The following is a 23,340-nucleotide window of genomic DNA, read 5'->3' as shown; positions in this document are numbered from 1 at the left end:
TTTCAATGTTCAGTACTTGAGCTACAATGAAAGTTGATTACCAACTGGCATCACCTTAAACTTATTTTTCCTCTAACACACATGTACAATATATTTAGTGTGCATGCAACCTGTATGTCTCTCATGAACACATGACAAGCCATGTCATCACATAACCTTCACTGAAGCCAAAGGGGGCTGTTCATTTTCACAAATCGACAAAGAAAAGCACAGGATTGTAACTGTGTGGGTGTGTCTGTATCTCTGCAGAACATGCATGTAAAGCAAATAATTAATAAAAATCAGCCTCAACTTGATTGTACTTCCTGCACAAATGTATGGCTGCCATTGTTCAGTGCAGCTCTGGCAGCTGTCCAGATGTGAAAGGTGATCAGTAAGAGTTTGGAGGCACAGAGATCACATCTGTCAACAGAACGGTATGTACAAGGCTGCTGGAGTGGTGGTCTATCATTGCAGTATCATGCCTATTGGCTGATGAGTTGCTATCCTCATGTCTTGTGCCTCTCACCCCAATCACACCTGTCACAATATGAATCAGCGTAGCCATAAGTGGGGGAAAGTGCCCCTTACCATTAGATCAATCAGTTATCAGACACATCAGTCAGATTGTGGCCAATGCGGAGCTACCTCTGAATCAGACAGACAGGCACTGGGGCCATGTTATGCTCACAAAACCTGGATAGTGACAGATGGAGGCTGCAATAGAGTGAAAGAACAAACTGAGAGGCTAAAGAGCTTGAATCTCATTTTCACAGTGGCCTTGAGAGTGGAGCATGCTCAGTGCTGATGTTTGTCATCTTTCCCTCTTTGAGATGCTACTGCAGTGCTTCCCAGCAGGCTTGGTACAGGCTTACTCATGGACATCACTCCTCTGGAGCAATACAGTGGCCAGGCTGCAGCTGATCAGTGAATATCTCTTTGTGTTTCGTTGTCACTGTATGTTTCTCAGTTTTGCTCTGCCTTTGTTGCACACCTGTCTTGCCATTCCTTTATTTCTGCCTCTCTCTCACTTGTCTTCCCACTATTCCTTACACATTATCACCTACTTTCTTACTTGCATCCTCTTGCTTCTCTCTCTGTCTCATCCTCACTCCGCCCTCCTCATCTCTCTCTCTCACATACTCTAGTTGCTACCCTTAAGTCTGTGGTTACCATGGTGACAGCTATGTGCTGAAGAAACAATCAAAGAGCTGTATCCACCCAGTATCACTTCCTTGTTTAACACTTAAATTCTTTCTTGATGTTCTGCCTGATTTCTAGAAGCTCTCTGTAAATACCAAACGGTAATATTTGATTTAAATTCACACATTTCTTTGCTTAAGTCAATAAATGAGGAACTGAATGTGAGTCTCTCTGATCTCAGCTGTTGCTGACCAGAGTTATTTGTAACATTTAGATTTGGACTCTCAGTTGACCTTGGCACAGCTGACCTTGAGAAAATAGCCCCTTCCTCAGGCCTCCAGATGCCACAGACATTGATTTGTGTCATGTCTCTCCTTAAGGGGGCTTCACCAGCCAATCCAGTGACATAAGTCCTCTCTGTCTAATCCTTTGCCTGTCATTCATACAGAGAGCCACAAACATATAGTGCGTGTACACTATAAACTCATAAGGAATGCAGAAAGACTGAAAACAGATCATATTTATGTTCAGAAACGTATATTTTACACAATCACCCTGGTCACAGAAACTGAGCATGTTTTTGTTTCAGCAAAAAGGCAGCCTCTCTATGTAATTTGAACAGCACATCTCAGTGCATGGTCAGCTGAGGAAGGAGATGCCATCTTAAAAGGTAACATATCAGCAGGTGGGGCTGTTTACTGTCATGTGGACATTATATTAGCTCTACTTATAATCCTTCTCTTTTCTCTTCACCTCTCTTTCCCTGCTTCCTTTCTTATAATTTCTTCAGTTTTGTCCCTGTTTCTCTGAGCGGAGTACAATAGAGTGCGTCCCCTTCCTGCCCTTGCTTCACATCTGATGGCAAAGACTACAGCAGGCGAGATCCCCTGCTTTACGGCCCCCCACACCAATATACACGTTGTTGGCTAAAAAGCAGTTAGATGTAAACAACATAACCTAATGGCTGTTTAAAGCCATTATGTCTAAAAAGATTAACTCCTGTGTCTGTGAAAATGGAGGAGGGCTGTTGAGCTGTTGAGGGGTATCAGTGTGATGATGTGCAGGTATGCTGTTGTTAGGAGAGAGCTGTTTAACTCCATCATACAAGAAAGCTGTCTGCCCATTTCTGGGAGCAGCAAAGGGGATTAGGAGGCAGGCGGAGATGGGGTCTGTGAAGCATTTATGAGCAGGGTATACAGAGTTTTAGGGCTTGGCTCTTTTTTTTTTGGGGGAGTGTGTATGCACATGCTCTTCAAGTGTGACCCCTCCCACACTGGCCCACTGTGCCCCTCCAACTCCAGACCCTGATCCAAGGACATCCCACGGCTGTTGAAAAACAGCAGATGCTTTCGAAGAGACTTCGAAGCGAAAGAGATTTAGATGCACATGTCCATGACCATATTTGTCCCCGGGTGTAAAAAGTTAAGTTCAGACTCTTTCTGTACCCCACAATCTGATAAACATTAGCTCAGCCTTGATAAGTGCTCATTACACAAGACTGTGTGATGAGCACAAATTATAACCTAATTAGGAAAATTATAGGTGTTGGAAAATTAAAACTTAATTTTTCTACACCCTCCACTCTGTGACACTTCTTCCTTTCCCCTTTTTGTCTCTATATACATGCATTTTATGCATATCTATCTTTTGCAATACTCTGGCTGTCTGGACACATATGGAAAGTAGTAACTTGTGAACAAACTCTTAAGTTTGTTCACATTTCAAAACATCCAACCATCCAATTTTTTCACAAGATCCAAATGCCCCTGAAGTTATGTGCCTTGTACCCCCATGAGTCGTGTCAGCTACTGTTATATTTCACAACTTCAGCATCCTGTGGGTCTCTGCTTGACGCAACCCTGCCCCTAAAATGTTTCTCTATGTTTCTCTAAAACTAACCAGTAACAAATATGTTTTGTACAAAATGTTGTGTGCAACTGATTTATGCTCTTGATATCAAAATAAAGAAAGTCAGTAATGCTTGCATTCGCAGTGACTTCTGCATCAGTACTCATCTACTTGAACTCACTCATGTAGGTTTGTGTGCCATTGTCATCCCTGAACACAAAGCAATTGTCCTGCAGCCTTATCCCATCTGCAGTGTCCCAACTGTGGAACAAGCAACCGAATGCTATCAATGCTGAGGCATCTGTCTCTATCGTCAAGATTCTCATGAAAAGTTATTTCTTCTGAGAGCAACTCTTATCCTAAACACCCTATCATGCCCAATTGGTATTTACTATGCACTTTTAGTTTACTTGTTCATTTCACTTATTCATTCCATGCACTTATCAAATAGATTGCATATCTATTGGCATGCTTATACAAAGGTTTGCTCGTGGACTGAAGCTTTGTGTCCTTCGCTTATAAATCACTTATGAATAAATACATTGACAGACCAGTCATATCAGGAATTTCCTTTTCCACAATATCATATCTTGACGTGTTCACGATGACATGGCACTATCTGCTTGTTTACAAATAACCAAAGCTATGTTATTTCCTAAATGATAACCAAAGTGACTTTGCTAACTACAACTACAGATAGGACTTTATTGTGACAGTTGTACTCAGATGCCGTCTGTTCACCCCTGCAACCTCATAGAAACCTCACTGCAGTTAATAGTGATGCATTCTTTCAAAAATCATTTAGTGCCTGTACGTTTAGTGACAACCAGCAATCGCAAATTTGCCGTTGCAGTTTATTTGTATTGTGTTGCAATGCCTAGGAGACAGGTTGTCTTGAAGATAAGCATGGGATCGTGAAGGGTGAGGAAAAACCTAAATCTAAATCCAATCAACCCAAAAGTCACATTTCTTTTTCCTGACGTCACAAATACTCATCATTCTGACACATACATAAACTATATGCCCACCCACAGACACACAAGCACACAGGCCTGGGAGCGAGTCTCGTCATGTAGAGTAGTGGAGGAGGAAGTGAGTGTTGAGATTTGGGGGGGGGTAAGGTGGTAGGACAGCAACTCCCTGACACGTTGTATCCCCTGCCAGTCCACAGTTACCCCTGCTGACAGATTAGGTCATCGAGAACAACCTCTTTGCAGGCAGAAAAGGGGAAAGAGCATTTCATTTTTTAAGTAGAAAATGCACTTCACCTGATTGACATGCCATACCTTGGCCTTGATTTGATCCCTCCAGTTTTTTCTTTTTTTTCTCCTACAGATGAAACTTAGGCTATTGAGTGTACTGACCTGTTCAGACCCAACCCCTCTGCTGCCCCCCTCCAATCCCTGTTGCTAACGTCTCCTCCCAAGTAACGTCAAGAATCCTCCAGAGGCTGGAGTGAGAAAACCTCGGGAGGGCCCCGCAGATGACTCATATATAGTTTTATTTAAACACCCGAGTTTCATTGAGAGTCACTCTTCTGCTGTTTCAACATATTTTATTTTCTTTCCACTTAGTAGGACAGTGAGGTTCAGTCAGCATGAAATTAGAACACCCCACGCTGATATAGCTGCTTAAAAATAATGCTGTGAACATTACATTGTAAATGTTTCAGCTATGTCAAATGAAGATAAACAGCATAGTTGTTTCTGTTTCCATCAGATATCATTTCACACAGATGACTAAAATATCCCCATGTGTTAATATCAGATGGGGAGTCATTCTACACTATTTTCTGCCTCTTCTGGAGCCAAGCATGTGCCCCTGCTGTCATCCAACTCAGTCCTGTCCTGCACTGATTTTACTTGTCTCCCATTGCCCTATTTTCTGTATCCGAACACATGAAAAACCGTGAAGGAAAGGTGACCTGCCCTCTCATCTTTCAGAGTGAGAAATAATGGATTTGCAACTTGTCTCTCTTTTGATATAAATACAATTATAATTCTTGCTGTGTGGACATTGATGAAAGTGGGCTAACACTGATAAGTGTGTGTGTGAGAGAGAGAGTGATACAACTGTAGACATGCTAGAGCTTGTCTGTAGTGCTGAGAGGGAAACTGATAGACAAAAGAGGTGAGGAAGGGGAGCAGCTAGGGAGGCCAGAGATGATTCTGTGTAATATTGTAAGAAGCAGTCTGTGACAGATTGTGATCTCGTGTTCTGCACCTCACCCACCACTCACTTACACATATCCACAGAATCTGTGCCCAGCAAATCAGAACCAGATGTGAAGTGTTTTGGGACCCTAACATCAACCTGGCAAATGCAGGTCTCTGCCTGAATTATTTGGGTGGGGTCAGCAGTGCAAAAGGGACAACTTAACCGGTCTTGCTCCACTGTGGCGTTCCATTACAAAGGAAAGATGCTCACGTGGGAGAGGAAACAGAGCTGGCTACAAGCAGGGCCACAGAGTGTGACTGAGCCAACTTCAGATTTTTATGTGGACTCCTTGGAGAACCAGCCTTTCTCTGTCCTCAGTTGTGGCTGCAGGGCCACAACTGAGCCACTGCTTATCTGATAGATCCAGTAAAGGAACAGTTGATTGCCTTAAAGCAATGGGAAATGCCTCGCTTACTCCCTCCCTTTTTCCTCTCTCCCTCCCTCTGTATTCACTCACTTTTCCCGTCTTAGTTTCTTGAGCAGTGCCTCTCTCACCTTTCTCTCCCTATTTTTCTCCCTTCTCCCTCCCTCCCTTTCTCTCCCTCACCCTCCCTTCCTCTCCCTCTCTCTCCCTCTGCCCTGCTGTGAGTAGGTGGTTCTTTGCTGTACTTGATTGGTGTGAGTCTATATAGGAGGAGAGACGCTCTAACAGACTCAGAGTCTGGTGGTGCCCACTTGCCACACGTTCCCAGCAGGACTACCTGTTTTTTTTCTCTGTCTTTTCCTGAGAGGATTTACTTTGTTCTGACAGCATGACGGAGAGCAGGAGGAAAGATAAGAAAGGGAGAAAGAAGGGGGGTAAGAAAGGACAAAAGGAGAAAGAGACAGATCCCACCAAAGGTAAAATTAAATTAAAGGTTGCAACATGTGTAACACGTGTATTTATGTGTGTATATTTGTGTGTGTCTGTGAGAAAGACTTTATAGAGATTAGAAATTTGTAGAGAAATAAAGTAAGATTAAGTTTGTGTCACTTTGTTACCGAAGTGTAAACACTTACAAAGTAGCCCTTTGGCTTGTCAAAGCTTGTTGCCAGGTTCTCACTTGTGTAGGTCTCCTAATGTGGACATCGGGTAGAGGCACATCTGGTTTTATGAGCACTTGGAAATTCTAGGGAGGTCAAAGGATATAATGTCTTTGCAAAATCAACGAAAAGGAAAATTCTGACAGAGGCAAAGTACAGTGGTATTAAGAGTTCTGTTAAAACCTAATGACTGGAAATAATTGTGCTGCAAAGTTTTTCTTTAAATTATCTCATGATCACATTTTCAGAAAATGCGCTGTCAGAAATTCCAGGTTTTATCATAAAAATGGAGTTTGTATAGCAGAAGAAGAGTTTTAATTAAGTACTTCATTGACTGCAGTGATAGCTGTTATATAGTCTTTCTTAATGAGTCTGTGTTTAGTCATCAACCATTAATCTGTGTTTGTCTTTTTGCTGGAATAGCATAGGAGCTACTTGTCTCTCAGTCATTCATGAGGCAGTGTGCTTGCTCAGTGGAAGATCCTACAAGCTGCAGCATGTCACTGTAGTTTGACCTCAGGTCATGGGGAAGCCCAACCCCCATTTCAGTGACACTTTGAGGGCAATTCCATGATTTTTTTGCACTAACTATCATGTTTTATTCTTGGGTTGATCAGATATTGACTTGTCAATTATCTTATAAGGCATCTCTTAATGCTGGTAGCCATTTTGTACCTTTTTGATGTCATTCTGGTCATCTTCCAGCAGATAGCCCAGCAGATAGGGTTAAGATTTATTACATAGCAGATGCTTTTCAAGTCTTGTAGTTATATAAAATTCTTCTCTTATAGTTTACATGTGCTACTGTTGTTTTTGGCATTTGTGGTTAATTTCCTTGTTTTATCACCCATACAAAGTTGAATATATAAATAATTACTGATCTTCATTCCAAGTTTGATTGTGATCTATAAACACATAAGATAAACAGCTCCCCAAACTACACTGGACATTGAGTGTTTGGACAATGCTTTTGGCTCCTTTGCTAATCAACAAGTACAGCTGCTGTTCACATAGATAGCAGCCTCTAATGAGCACATTCTGGGTTACTTTCTCCCCTTTTCAGAAAATGACAATGCCACACTATGTCTTGAATTTTATCAACAGACTTTTAATTGTGTGTGAAAGGTTTTAATATTATTTCATTTTAAATGTGCCAAAACTAAAGACTGTGATAACTTTCCCTGTGAAATTGAATTTAATATTGAATTATCACAAAACTGGGTAAATGGGTAACCTGTGTCAAGCTAGGTGCTTACCCATTGTAAAATAGCTTTTAAACTAGATCATAATGAAGACATGCTCATGGGTGAGGCTTGTTGTGTCTGCACTTCAGTTAAATGCATCATCAGATGTGTTCTGTGCCTAAGACTCCAAAATAGCTCATCAAAGATAGAGAGACACATTTTGGGAGATGAATCTCACTCACGCAGCTTGATCATGCCATTCAATACATTTTCACAGTTTGTAATCGTCCTTAAGGGTCATTTCATAAAGGATTTGGTTTAATAATAATTCATATAAAAATAAGCAAAAGTTTTCAAAATTGAAAACCAGGCAGTATAACCAGGTATGCAGGTATTTGAGAGATGTGTATGAATTAAAATGTATGTATAAGGCATCAGAAGAGCTAGCTTCCTTCTCTGTGCTTAGATGAAAAGATCATCTAGGAACTTAGTTGGCTTTGCTGGTTTGTTAACTAAAAGAAAAGAAAAACAGAATGAAATGTGCTCAAACTAATCTAGATTACTGCCTGTCTGGGTGTATGTTAGCTTCTGTAGTATTGGGCACACATGCATATTTTTGCTGGGAGCTGCATTTAGATGTAAAGACCTATGACAAGGAAACTATGTAAAACTGGAGTCAGGTTTGTGTTGAGCAGTTTACTGGATCCATGTGTGGTCTCAGAGCCTCCAAAGGCACAACTTATCTCTGCTGATTAATTGATTTATTTATTTTTCTGGCCAAAACTAAAACCAAAAAACAAACCTATAAATCCTCTCTGCAAGCATTTAGTGACATTTAGTGACAACTGTAATTATGATGGGAGCAGAAGATGTAATAAATAAACTTGTCAACTTGTTTTCACTTGGCAAGGTTCTAGAGGTTGATCTACAAAATACTGGATTTTAACACAGCTGCTGCTGTTTGATACCCATTTGAACATTAACTATGTGTTTACTGCTGTAGCCATGACAACTACGTTTTTTCTTTACCTTTATGAAGTAAATTGTAGCCCAAATCATGATCTTTCCTTAAACCCTCTGTGCTGCTCTTGTGGTTAAACCTAATCCAACTATGACGGTACCATTAGCTCAGCCACATGTTTATTATTGGTACCATTATGGTGCATATCCAGTGTGCTTGCTGCTGAGAGGCTGCCATTTCATGAGACACACTTACGGATCATATCAGGTGGTCACTCAAATGGGAGGACGTTTCTCATAATTGCAGCTGCAAGCATGTCTTACACAGAGATGTATTATTCAAATGCTTTTGAAATCTATTTAAACTTTTTTTTCAAGAAGCTGTTCCAGTTCAATTTTTACATAGGTGTAGTAATATGCTGCATTATGGTTTATAGATTATACAACCGACAGTCTGCATGTGCATGTGCAGATGTGTTGTGAAAATGGGGTGTGTGAAAAATTAAATTCATGGACTCTAGCTATGATCTGTTGAGGCTGTTGGCTGGAAGTCGACCAAGACGGACGTCATGGAAACAAAACTTGTGTCCTGTGTGCCCTATGTTCGTCACTAATTTTCTTCTGCACATTAATTGAAAGAGATGACCTCACAGCAGGTACTTCTCGCCTACAGTTACCTTTTAACTGACATCTAAAGTATTTCATTGTTAATTTTACTGGTCATAAACCAGGTCAGATGAAAAAACATAAGTTAATTCAGTATGACTGTGTTTGTTTGCATAGTAAGGGTGGTAATAATTATTTACGGAAGTGAAGGATCCTTCATTATGTGCCAGATGTTGTTTATCAAGACCTAACAGCTACCACACCTTTTGATGTGAAATAGAGCCACTTAGATGATTTAGCAACAAAATGGTTATGGAGGCCAGTAGTCATGGGTGGTGGTGTTGTAGCCTCAGACAACCTCAGTTTCCAGTTCGGGTGTGATCATGCACCACATAATTACTCTTACAAAATTCTGCTCTAAACTAATCAGACAGGCAGCTAACAGAACTTCAGTATTTATAAAACTGACTTCCACATACAGTAATAAAAAGTGTATGACATCAAAGAGTTTGCTGAGTTCGTCATGGACAGACATTTTTTTGTTTTAAGTTCACTGTTCATGATAATCTCAAAAACATAGCAATTCGACATGTATAAAAGTCTTCTCAAAGAAAATAGGCAGCAATCTGCAGCAATATGAAACTTGAAATTGCTGCTATACCAAAGACCTTCCAAGTCTTGTTGTGGCACAACCTTGTCTACTGAAAAATAATTTATTGCTAAATTGTGCTCCTAATAATGTTGTGGTCAGAAGTGTAATCATTGACTAGAGGCAACTTTTTTTTTTTTTTTTTTTCAGGATCTAAGAAGCTTTGTTTGTGAAATGTGATAGAATTGGTCAAAGGTGATTGAAGTGGACAGGGATTAGGGAGTAACCAAATGTCACACCGGAGAAAAGAAACATGCTGTTTGTGAATATTTAATTTATACCATTTCATATCAATATTCTTGCAAATTGTCAGGTATGTCAAGAGACATGGCTTAATAATATGCATTGGAAACATAATCCAATCCGCATCACCTTTACATTTCTGATGAATTTGACCCAACTGACAGAGTCAGAAGCCATTACGCATCTACCAGAAAGAGAATACCATAGTACTGTTTTTAGCTCACCTGGCTGTATTTAACATTGTGTCCTCGCCACTTTAGGCAAGTGCAGGCACTGAAAGTCCAGGTGGGTGAATTTGTGTGTTAGGAACGTCCGCTCACAGAAGACCTCAACCATGGCAAACCAAAACACAGAGCTGGAGAGTGGGTGAAAGCTGCGGGGGGTTATGCATACGCTGGGGTGATGATTTGAAGGAGAAATAGTAGCATTGCCATCCGTTTTATATTACAAAACTTACTATAAAAGATTGTTCAGATGACAAACATTTAGCAACAGGTCCAGCATAACCAGACCTTCTACCATTGAAATTCCCTCTCATGCAAATGTCGTGAAAATAAGACATGACTTAAAACTTTTTGTAGCACAGAAACACATTCATTACAGTTTCCAAAATGATCGCCAATATCCTGTATATACATTTCATAAACAGAAATCCACAGTTTCAGAATTCATAAAAATTCATATTATGGCAAAAGATCAACACAAACTAAACTTAAGTGATGAATTTCTACTGTTTAAGTTGCACAAAATGATTTTACATTTTTTATTTCTTTGACCGTTTTCTTTGAAACGGGATGAAACATTTATAACATCTAAACAGACCTCAGTTCAATACCTGATGGTTTGTGAACAGACAACTGTGGACTCAGTTTGCCTTTAACTTTGGTTTTAATTCGACAAGTTGGGCGGACTGTTAACATAAATGTCTGCACATTGTTGACTTATCCAGTTTTACCGTCCAGCCTTTTACATTCATTCTAATGCTGACTGATCCATTGAAACTGTATATTAAACTGTCTATAATCCAGTTAGTTGAACTAACTGATCTGACTGCATAGCTAAATATAAAATTAAGTATTGCAGACATCTGGACGATGGTTTATGTCAGCCTTATTGGTCAACATATTGGCTCCAATATATTGAGTACATCAGACTATAAATGGAAACCAGTTCTGCTGCTTGAAGCAAATTAATTCATGCAGAGTACTGTAGCAGCATCATGACGACTTTTTGCCACAGGGGACATAGACAACCATAACACCAAAAGGTGCAGCGATTTTGTGTTTTCCATTGTGCAACAATAATAGTGAAATATTGATAAAAGCAAAAACTATCTAAAAAAGCTATGGAAACCATCAACTTTTTTCAGTTCAGATATGAAGAAATGATGTGTACAAACTATGAGCACCAGATTTGTGTCAGTGCTGGAGAGCAGTAAAATTATGGATTTCGTAATGCATGTGATGATGATTTATTAATAATTTGAAGAAAAGTTACAGTCTCGACATTTACTAAAATTGTACTGAGGTAAAGCTTCAAAACAACATGAGTCTTGCACAACAAAACGCCTTGGTTCTCTGGATGGGAGGTAAAATCAGCGAAGTAGAAATGATTAGTTCAACATGCATTGTAGGACTTTGTCATACATTTGACATGTCATTTTTAAAAGTAAAATAAAAACACAATTAACAACATGTCTATGGACTTAGTGAGTGAGTAGCAGAGCATTTTGAGTCATATATAAACAATGTACCGCATAATTATTTGGTGAAAGTGTATTGGCTGTGGGAGGCTGTTGAAATGATCTGTTCGAACAGATGTTGTGTTACAGTGACTAGTGTGTAGTGTCTGAAAACCATTCCCACATGCAAAACCCATTTCTCTAGCTGTCTCACCATGTAATTTGTCTTTTGACAACGTGCAGTGAAGTGACATAACACCAGAGTAATCAGGATAACTTTGTCTAGAAGACAAATACAAAAGCATGCCTTAGATTCCTTTACTAAGCTCCTGGAAGTAAAACAGAAATGTTAACTCACTGATATGAGCAGTGCATTGTTAATTCATTAAGTGACTTTGTTTTTGAACCTCTCTCTAGGCTGAGGTTTCCAACTGTTACTCAAGGCATGAGCTGTTGACACACCGGATAGGCTTCTATTCTCAAATTTGGTTTTTATAGTCCATGTCTGCAGCTGCCCCTCCGCTTCAAAAAGAGAGAATCAGGCTGTTGTTGAGGCAGGGGTTTATCATTGCTGCCTGACACTTTTTCCACTGGTGTAATGGAAAATGAGATAGCCATTTGTCTCAAAGAAATTATTTTGTTTCAAATGATCATGGCTCTTTATTTTCTCGTTGAAAAATATGAATTGTGAGTACATAAAATTGTCATGCTTTATGTCAAGTAGATTCGACCTGATTATACTGTACTTGGATGATGTTCATTTGTCATTTCTAACATTAGCAATTGCTGTATATCAATGCTGAAGCTGTCAGTGTGTTATTTATTAATTCCTGCAAGAGTATGGATTGTGGAGACATTAATTTATCTTTTGGTACACAGATAAAAGAGCAGGGAAGATTAGATGGCTTTGTTTAATGTGAATGTGACAACTAATCCCTGTGCAGCATGATGTTAAACATCTGTATCCTGAAGCTAGAGTGTGTGATGGACTCCTGTGTCTTCATTAGGACTGTATCCTGTAGCTGGAGCAGACTCTCTTACACATCTGGCTTACTGGGCTGATGAGAAGTGCAGTACTTTGTTTCTGTAAATTTTCCAGGCAAGGACAAAGTTTGTTTAATTTGCTTGGCAAGGATGGACCTGTATCCAGGCGAAGTACTAAACATTCCTCTTTATGGCGCAGCCTGATTCCTGCTGTTCTTCTGACTATGACTGACAAGGATTTCCTCAGGCTGCCAGTTGGGCTGAGTGTGTATGGAAATCATGTATAGTAGTTCACTTGTGCAGACTTGGGATCATGGACTCGTGCCGCCTGTCGTGCTCTGTAAGCACTGAGAATCAGAAAACAAAAAAATTGTTTTTCTAATTATATTCAAGTAAAAGATTTAACGTCTTGCTAAATTACATTTGCGATGTTAATGAAAATGTGTGATGAAGCTGTTTATCAAACAAAGCACAAGTGAATATGTTATAGTATTCATCAATTTGCCATTTAGCTACAGAACTCTGAGTCACTATGTACAGTACAACCGTAGCAATGCTGGTAATTTACTATTAAACCAGTTTTAATGTGAAAATTAGGGGGATCAGTAGAACATAGGGTATTGTGCAGTCTGATCTTTATTCAACATAAAGTCCCATACGGTACATTATATTTGTTATGCAACAGAAAATGTTAAATGAAGAACATCTGGAACAGAGGTCTCATGTTCACTACATGGTCTTGCCAGAGGCTCTTGATTAACTCACACTATTTGCCGTGTTGATTTTCAATGGTGATATGCTCAATTTATACAATGTTATGACCAAATCCGAATTATGGCATGCCTTTTATTGGTCCAAACCCTTTTTAGACAGTAAAACCCTTAACTAACTGGGCAAATGATTGCAGCACAAAGATCCATCTTCAGAAAAAGCTCATTATGGACCTGAAGCACCACAGTAGAACAGCACATCTTCCTTTTATTAGAATCTTTATTTTCAAGATGCCATGAATATCATCACTCACATTTTCCAACAGGAAGCTGTTCACAGATGAAAGTTCACTGTCTTACTAGCCATGAAGTAATTTTAGTAACAAATAGCTGCCATTGAAGTAAAAATAGTTGTTGTCCATTGATCAGTGTCATTTGTGGGCTATTTTAGATTTAACATTTAGCTCTCTGTGATTCCAGTGGAAATAAGCAAAAAGTGTACTCCACTTAGACAGACTCTCTCAGTATATGTGATATTCATTATCCTGGAACGATGCCTGCCTGTAATGTGAATTGCCATTGTATTTCAAAACTAGCCATGGATGCCCTTTAAATTAGGCAATGTCTTATGCCAGTGGGTCAAAAAATTTCTGTAAATATCTTTTAGGACTATGAATGATTACTTTGAGATTACTATACAAACCAAGCTTATTACATCATATTTGTAAATTAATTTAGGCAGCATCAGCATCCCTTGTGAATCAGAAATTTTTAAATAAGACAAAAAACCCCAAATTCATATACTAGGATTAATGCGGGTAGAGAGAGCTATGTTTGGACACCTATTAGGAAGAATTAGTATCTATTGACCAGAGGTGGCAGAGCAGGGTTTAGATGTCAGCATGTTGACTAGAGCACACTCTGTCAGACACAGGACATAGTAACAAGGTACCTGGTTGCTGTAGACAGAGCTCTTTAATGTCCACATCTGTCAGGTTTACTGAGCCTCAGAAAGGGCTGCTGTTTGTACATAAACTCTGCATGTGAATGAGCTGGTGAGCGGAGTTCAGAACAGTAATACACAACAGTGACCTCTGCAGAAATGGCATGGGATCATGCCTTAGAATTACTGCACACAATTTTGAGGTTTCTTTTTTTTTTAAATTCAAAATTCTAAGTATAAATTAATTTATTTATATTTTTTAGATATGAATTAAACAGTATCCAAAATCCATCACAACTGCCCACTTAAATCCACAAAGGAAAAATGCAGCATCATTAGGGTTCTTCTTTCTGTGCCGACATGTCGCCTTTACTAGGTCAGTGAAGTAGGACAGTCTCAAAAAAGAGGACAACAGGGAATAATTTTAGTGCACCTCTATTTCAATGTTTAATTGAAGCCATAGGATATGTACTGTGTACTTCATTTTGCTTGTCATGCTTTTTTAAGTCTTAATTTTTCTGGCATTCTCAGTAGGTGATGCACGTTAAATAGCTGTAATTTGATAGACTGTACAGTTCAGCATACCCATGAAATTTTAAATGTTACACATAGAAGAAAAGACCGTGTGTGTTTGTGTAAAAGAGAGGGAGAGGGGCATCTTGGCCAGCCCCTGGTTGACCCCTGGTCACCCCTTCTTTCTTGCTCCGCCTCGGATGAGTCCTCTCCTAAACATGTGTGCAGCTGTCAGCTGGCAAGTATTTGCATGAGTGTTCCATGTACATGTATGTGGGTGTTTGGACAAAGCAAATTTTTCATATAAAAAGAAATGACAGAATATACTAGACAGACATACACTGTTTTTCCTCAAATGTCGATTGTAATAAACTCCACAGTTCAAATATTCCTGTTTACTAATTACCCAAGATTGCACAGGAGTCTGTGGTTGCAGGTTTTCTTCATCAGCCCGTCAATGGTGAATATTGCTTCACATGTTTTCATGGTAGCAAAGCCACAGTTAAATTCAGCCTGTTTATTTGTCTCAGGCAAAGTTGATAAAGTCTCTTGTGACAACATCTGGTGGTCACATGAGAGAGCTGCTGGCTCAGTCCATAGAGATGAAGATTGTCTCTATTGCTCTCTCTCGCATTTTATTTGTCTCATGTCTCCTAAAACATACAACCACAGTACTAACCAAACTATAATCATGTTTGTACTGATATTGGCTAATAACTCTGGGTTTTTCTTCTTCTCTGTTTTCAGCTGCGGCTCCAAAGTTAAAACCGATGAAGAATCCAATAATAGTGGACGAGGGAAAAAAGCTCATAGTAAAGTGTGAGGCCACAGGGAACCCTGTCCCCACCTACAGATGGTTCAAAGATGGCAACGAACTGAAGAAAAACAAAAAAGTCAAAATAAGGAACAGCCAGTGAGTATAAATCACCCATGTCCTGTAACCCTAACACAAGCTGTGTAAGATGATGAGTAGATACTAAAGGCGGGGCATGGTTGCTATTATCACCAGGAAATTCAGCATTAGGACAGATTGAATAAAACATTTGGCATCTTGAAGAGTTTTCCTCATTCACATGTAGAACAATAATTATTCTAAATCAACCTGTCTGTGTTAAAAAAGCATAAAAAGCTACATTTAGAGGTAATAAAACACAACCACCCTTATCCACAAGTTATGACAAATCAAGTTTGTTTTACAAAGTACAACGCAAGCTAATGTTCAATAACTTGAGCTAATGGTGGAAATAATTGACATTGTAGGGATTCTGTTGATTATGGGTACATTACATTTTACAATGTTCCACATAAACATTTTAGTGATTAAATTACACAAATATAGCTGATAAAATTCACAGTCGCTCTCATTTTCTTGTTTGCTGATTTGTTCTGATTCCATGGGTGTTTTGTTTGAACTGGATAAAAGACTCTGAGATTATGCCTATTCTACTTGAATAAAACACTCTGTTCAGCTCACCAAATATATGCATGGTCCCGTTACACTCTTTCAATCTGTAGGGAGAGCTAATCACATCACATAAATAAGTCAAAATAAGGATGAGAGAATACTTTTAATCTTGTGATTATCCTTTATGACCACAGTGCCTGACAAAGAACCTCTTTAACTATGTACTAGATTGTTGTCCTGATATTTCCTTTTGTTAGTTTTTTTCCCCTCGTCAAATTTGACCTGAGAGTTCATTATATATCATTCGTGCCATGCTACTTCTTGCCCTCTTGACTGTCTCTCTGTCCCCCATGTTTTCACTTGTTGTGTTTCCATGCTATTTCCTCCCTTCCCTGATTCCCCTGACTCAGCTGTGTGAGTGTTGTCTCCCACAGGAAAAACTCCAAAGTCCAGATCAGCAGAGCAAAACTGGAGGATTCTGGGAATTATACATGTGTGGTGGAGAACCCGCTGGGAAAGGACAACTCCACTGGCACTGTCAATGTCCAAAGCAGTGAGTATTGACTCCTAAGCAACAAGTGAGGTAACACAGATGTACTGGCATTGTTGTTGCTGTAATGATTGTTCTCTTGCCAATTGAGAGATCCAGAGGAGCCATTGCAAACAGGCATGTAACAATTGTAACATGCATGAAGAACAACTGTCTGCACATGTCTCTGGCCCATTAATCAGTGGAACAATACATTGTACTTGAAGAAGGATGGAATTTAAATGCAATATATGGTGTGAGCACTCAGTTTTTCAGTCGCTGTAAAATCCAACAAAACTACACTGCACAATGCCTTTGGACGTCAATAGGGTACAACAAAAGAAGCAGTATAAAATTTAAAACTTAGCAAAGCAGAACATGAATATATTGTATAATGTGTCTAAACGTCTTAAGTGTGTGATAGAATCTTACAGGCTTCTCCGATAGAGGTGTGCGCTTATTGCTGAAGTTTGCAAAGTACTGTAACAGATGAAAGAAACATAGCAGCTGTTTGTATTTGGTGGGTCGGTGAGTTTGTGTTTTAATTATGAAATGCAGGTTGTGTGATTGCTGTGGGTAGCTTGTTGTTTAAGTGGATGAAGCCCATACAAAAAATATCTGCAAAAGAACCTCACACAGCTGATACAATTGATGTAGTTTTGCTTCTGCTTCTTCTGCCTCTATAGCAAGGACTTGATGTTATCTGGTGCTGTTCTAACAAAGAACTTTGTGGGAATTTATCTGGAACACACAGGTCAGAGAGTGCTTGATGTGGTTGGACAACTGCTTCTTTTTACTTGCACATTGAGTTCCCCTGCCTGTTTCCTTTGAAGACTGCTGAATAATGTTTCAGATTCTGATGTGTTGCAGATAGGGGGCCTGTGATGTTGAACAGAGTCCATGACAAAGTGGTTTTTAGTGGAAGTTAACATGCGTGATGCCATTTTTGTGTTCATGCTATTGCAGGTCAAGCACACACTAGAGTCATATATGAACAGCTTGTGGAGAATAAGTGAGTTAAATGCTGAGGAAATACTCTCATTACCAACTTTGACAGCAGATGATTTCTGTAGACATCCTACAGTGGCATAAGAGGCATAGCTGGCGAGGAAAAGGGAAGGACTGGAGTGTAGCCATCACTCAGTGCCCTTGTACTGACCTTCAGACACCAGCCCCCCCCCCCCACACCCCTGACTCTATACATTTTTCAGTGCTGCCTTTTGGTAATTGTTTACAATTAACAGGCCTAAGCTGGGTTGTCTTATTAGAGAAGCTCTTGCCAGATAAAGAAAGAACCCATTATGTTGGAAAACAGAGAATCACTTTGGTTCCAACCTGAAGGTTTGATCTACTACAAACAATTCTTCAGAAAAGAAGTTATCCATCTTGGATTTAAAAGGGCCTGACTTTCTTATTTTCTGAGGTATAAAAAGCTTCAGTGGAGTATAAAAGCCATATTGTATGACTTATAATTTATGCTTGTTGTGACACTTGGCTCTATTCTGGTGTGAAGATATATTTCATTCAACCCATAGGCATACAATTTTTAGAGTGTTAGTTACACCAGATTCCAGTTCATTCAATGCTTCAACTAATAGTAATTAGATGAATGGTAATCACTAATTAATGATCATGTTGTGTTGAACAAATAGATTAAATGTGCTCTGCACGCACCAGAGGTCAGGGGAATCCCTGGTGGTAGCACCTGTTTGCCCAAGTGTTTAATAAAGGCTTAAGGACATGTAACGTTTGGCCCATGAAACCCTAGATGATGATCTTAGCAGGCAAAAGTTCTGGTAATACAACAATATCAAAGAAAATCTAATGTTACAAAGTAATGAACAAGTGGTCTGCTATGTACAATATCCACAATGGAGGAAACCTGACTGGGCAATGATTCGGTGCACTAGACAGTGTTTTCACTCACAGCACACTCTTTTTTCCGACAAGTACGCTAAAACATGATATCCTTACATCTGGTGCAAAAACAGGGGATACTTGTGGGTGCTAATACTTAAGGCGGATGTCAAACCACATATGTGTATATTTGTACCCAATGCAAAAATATACACATATGTGCAATTGCACATTCTTTCCCATGAATAGGAAGTGGTGTCAGACTTTTGGTCCCCACTATATATGCATGCACACATTTCTTCCATATATGTCTGAGATAGTGCATCTTTGTATGGTCTTTGTGCGTCTGTCTGTCAGCACTCACACTGACGTTTGCTTAAATCGCTCCAGGATATTCAAACAATGGCATCATTGTATCATGTGCAATGTGCCACGATCACTAGATGTCTGTCTCTGTGTGTTTTTTGTTTGTGTGTGTGCGAATGTGTTTGTTCACTCTTCAGTAAAAAAAAGTCCCATTGTGTTACAGCAGCACGCCTAGTTCCATCATGCTTCAGGGGAGAAGGCAAGACAGGGCGAATCAGGGGTGGTATGTCCATAGGCAGGGGGAGGGCTTCACCGAAACTATATATGTCAATAAAAGGAAATGGCAGCAAACAGGGCATATTGTTGTGATTGTCATATGCTGGTGAACAGCTGGGAAAAAGACGCATCTCAGCAAATGGTTGTGACAATAATGGGCTTCCTTTCCCATGAACCTGTTTGGATTTTAATACATGTATCGGAACCAAATTTGCTAATTGCATGATTTTGATTCAAAGGACGTGTAATTCACTTAGAGCAAGAGCTGCTTGTCATCCTCAGATCATAAGAGAAATGGCTACTGTGTTAAAGGGCTGCACTGAAGAATGCTTGACTGCTGCAGTGTGTTGCCAAAGCAGCATGCAGCCGCAGTATTATCTGTGTATGTGTGCCTTCTATGGAGGGAGAGCAAAGGGGAGGGGTACAGATGTAGATGGACAGCGTGAGAAAAAGAAGAAGAGAGTGTGGATAACGGCATGACAATAACAAACAATAAGAAGAAACAGAAGAAAGAGAGGCAGATTGTGAGGAAGTGAGAGAAAGGAGTAAGAAAAGGATGAATACAAAAGCCTGCTGTGTTGCAGACTTTCACACACATTTTAGAATGCAGGTAGTGCCCGCTACCTTCATCCTTCCTGCTGTATTTGTTGTTTTGTGGTGTTGTAACCAGTAACAGTGTCTAGCACTCAAGCATGCTTAGACAGCTTGAACATGCTTTGTCAGTGTGAGGTCTCTCAGGAAAATGCAATAAGTGGAAACATCAGCTCTGACTCTGACTTGTTCAGACGGAAAGCGAAAGCTAACGATGACAGATAATAAAGTCAAAAAGCAGCTTGGCAGAGAAGCATCCTACTAAGCCTGTTACTGAGGTACAATGTATCATGTGGCTGTGGCGGCCTGATGTCTGTTCTGGTGAAAGCTGACTTTGGGAAACCATCACTCAGCTCCACCACATGGTGAATGCAGGCCACCACAACACAGCTCAGTAGCTCACACAGACTCCTGCACTGCCAGCTGTCAGTCATTGATTTGACTCACTGGCACAGTGATACTTGGTAGTGCGGTGTAGTGTAAGGGCAGTGCTTCATTTATCTGCAATTTTTGTTTGTTAGTTTTTTTTCCTTTACTGGGTGTTGTTCAATGTTCAATATTTTCTCTTAGTAAATGCAAAGAAAAGAAAAGAAAAGAAAAACATCCGCATTCGTTGTGCGTTGATTCTAGCTTTTTGCAAATTTGTAGTTTTACTATCAACAAGCTTGAGCATGGACACTTTGAGTTAATATATGCATTACGTCAGAAAAACCCACATTAGAGCCCGGGGGTTTGATTTTATTGGTTGCCTAAACATTAAAAATAAAATGCAAATTAAAGAAGCTGACACCCTGCCATTTGCCATTTTTATTTTTAATACAATATATAACATCTGCTCATTTCTCAAACCAAGCAACCCGTATCAATATTTGTGTAGCAAGACAAATGTGACACCAAACTCTTTCTGAGATGTGGAGCATAGTGTGCAAACTACACACTTGGCCAGGTTAAGAAAAAAAAAGGGATGTTCAGGGATGAAGCAAACTCATAGTGAACCCCTCATGCATTTAAAGGCACACAGCCCATGGTGGCTCCATGTCAGACATTCAGTTTGCCAATAGTATTGAATGATTGGACCTATGTAGGCATTTTGCTCATGACATTTTGTTGTTCCAAGGGAAGAGAAACACATGGTGTCAGCTTATTAAGTGCCACTTAATGTATAATTATTCAGCACAATTGTATTTTAGTTCTGCTGTGTTGAATGTTTCAGTTATTTGTTATCAATGCTTTAGCCATAACACTCATTTTAATACTCCGTCCTTTAATACTCCCCTTTGGTTGCATTTTGGCCACTTTGGAGTTTTGAAATATCAGAACAATCAGCCTAGCAATTCTTACACTTCTCTGAATCCAAACGCTCCTCCATCTTTCATTGTTTGATTTGTCCTGTGTGGCTGAATGCATATCACAACACAGCATGTGTGTGAGAGTGTGTGTCCTGGTGGTCCTTTTAGCTGTTTCTGCAGCATTTGTTGCCTTTTCCATATTAGCGTTTTCAGTCGTATTCCCAACCCCCAATGTTGAGGACCAGGGACCATTTGTTGTCCGTGTGGTTTGACCTCTACCCTGTAATCAGTCTGGCATGGTAAGGGCTGCTGGCCTTCTGCAGAACGGTGTAGTATATCATCAACTGTTTTCTATAAGGCCGGTGCGAAAGAGCAACACTAGTCAAAGTTTGCCTGGCTCCACGTGGCTTCAGATTAAGGCCTCCCATTATCCTACAGGCTGCTGTGTTGTGATAAGCGCTTGTGAGGCAGCCATGTGTCTGCAGGCTGCAGGTCACATCCTCGGGGGGTGCTGTGCACAGCTCCACTGAGAGAGTGTGTGAGCGTCCAGGAATGTGTTGATGGAAATCACAGCTGAACATATGATTGCTCCTCAGCAGTCATGCTGGGGCCCACCAGCAACAATTTCGTGCATGCAGGCACACACGCACACATGTACACACGCACGAACGCACATATACACTTTAATACACTTGTCCACATACCTTTATGCATTTTTACTCCATAACATGGAGGTTGTAGGTCTATTAAGAGACCAAAGTATGCCAAAAATACTGATGAACAACAGAATAACATCTACAGAGAATTAGAATGTGCATGTTCACTAAGTAGTAAATTCATTAGTTAGCCATAACCAAAAATATAAAATCACACAGTATATTTTATTTAGAGAACAGAGCCACTATCCTGCATTTTACTTTCTCAGGTCAGTTAAAGCTTGCGTATTACACCCCAGGCACCTTAGGTCTAAATCCTGAGTAAAAATTTTATACTATCATGATATTTTTATATTATTCACTTTCTTCTCCAAAAAAAAAAAAAAACATCACTCACCTTTTTTTTTGTTATTGTTTTCTTCCAGTAAGCCTTGCTATCTGTCCTACGTAAGTGAAACATTACAGTAAGTGCTACTTTGAAGTACATAAACAACAACTTCCCCCAAAAGTCTCTTTTTGGCCTGACTAAAAAAAACAAAACTTACTCACTCTTACTGCGCAAGCAACAAGATAAACTCATCTGTAATGACGTTAAAGGATGTTAGTTGTGGCCCCAGCTGAATGTGAAGCATCTGTAACCCAGTCAATTGTATCGATTGGTGTGGGTAAGCTACATCAGCAGCAGCCATGTCTGAGAAGAACAGGCCTTCACATCTGCCAAGCCTTCTATATTTACAGGCCACCGGAGAACAGCTTGTCAAGTTCTTTGGATCAAAGCTTTGTGTTGTTAGTCATGCCCACTTTTTTCAAAATTATCCTGAGTTTTGGGGTCTGTCCAGACCCTAAGACATTCCTCAGAGGTGGCTGTCCAAACATTCCTGTGAGGTGGCTGTCTGATTGGACCAGAATCTCAGGTCACGTCATCTGGCCGGCTTGATCACAAAATCAGGATTTACTTAAGGCTCTGTGGGGCAAAAAGCACGTTGCATAACACACACACATGAACCAGTGCGATTTTGAAATGCTGCTCAATGTGACCATTCAACAGTAATATGAGCAAATAATCTGTATTGTAGCCTTAAACATCAAACTATCTTAAAAAGATACCAGAGATATTTTTTAATCAGGATCTGTGTTGCCCTGCCTTAAAAGTGTAAAAAATAAACAATTTATTTGAGAATGAAATTGACCACACAAAAAAAAAGAGAGAGAGAGAGAGAGAGAGAGAGAGAAAGTGTTTATCTGCACCAGCTTCCCATAGCATTGGTCAGTGAGTGAGTTGGCATGTCAAGATAAAAGTCAAAATAAAAAAAGCAATATCGAGCAACTGCCCAATTTAATTATTAATAAAGAAGAAGAAATATTTTGGGATTGTGTCCAATGTCATACCATACCAAATGACAGCTGCAGTATGTCAGAGTTTAGACCTTGTTTTGAAGTTCTCGAGGCAGTCACAAAATCATCACCCACACTGCATGTTGTTTTTGTTTAATGTTACAGCCTTTCTGTATTAGTGGGCACAACATCCGGTATAGTGGGAAGATCATGAGTGAATGGAAGAGTTTATGTCACAAGCGGATGAACACCCACATCATCGTACGCACACACCATCCTCTCATACGGCATCAGTGAGCCATCATGTTATAAGTGGGTTGGTGTGTACATACACCACAGTTTTTTTCGCAACCAATAGCATCCAAAGGAAAATGCAAAAGGAATTACTAATTTGTGAAAAATGCTATGCAATT

At 39.7% G+C, this 23,340-nt stretch overlaps 1 protein-coding gene across 4 annotated transcripts in view; it reads left to right on the top strand.

Moving 5' to 3' along the window:
- The window catches only part of nrg2a (neuregulin 2a), a 64,886-nt gene that overhangs the window by 15,416 nt on the left and 26,130 nt on the right, over positions 1-23,340 (top strand). For 2 of the 4 annotated variants that reach the window (XM_029518770.1, XM_029518768.1), the window contains exons 1-3: positions 5,694-6,027; positions 15,431-15,596; positions 16,523-16,641. In XM_029518770.1, the coding sequence (XP_029374630.1) occupies positions 5,940-6,027; positions 15,431-15,596; positions 16,523-16,641 (373 nt within the window). In that variant the 5' untranslated portion in view covers positions 5,694-5,939. Of the gene's footprint in view, positions 1-5,693; positions 6,028-15,430; positions 15,597-16,522; positions 16,642-23,340 lie in introns of those variants that run through there. The other 2 variants (XM_029518769.1, XM_029518771.1) reach the window with 2 other exon arrangements.

Source organism: Echeneis naucrates, chromosome 14 (genome assembly GCF_900963305.1).
Source record: "Echeneis naucrates chromosome 14, fEcheNa1.1, whole genome shotgun sequence".
NCBI lineage: Eukaryota > Metazoa > Chordata > Actinopteri > Carangiformes > Echeneidae > Echeneis > Echeneis naucrates.
The sequence above is the reverse complement of the archived record's forward strand: the minus strand, read 5'-3'. Positions and strand labels throughout refer to the sequence as shown.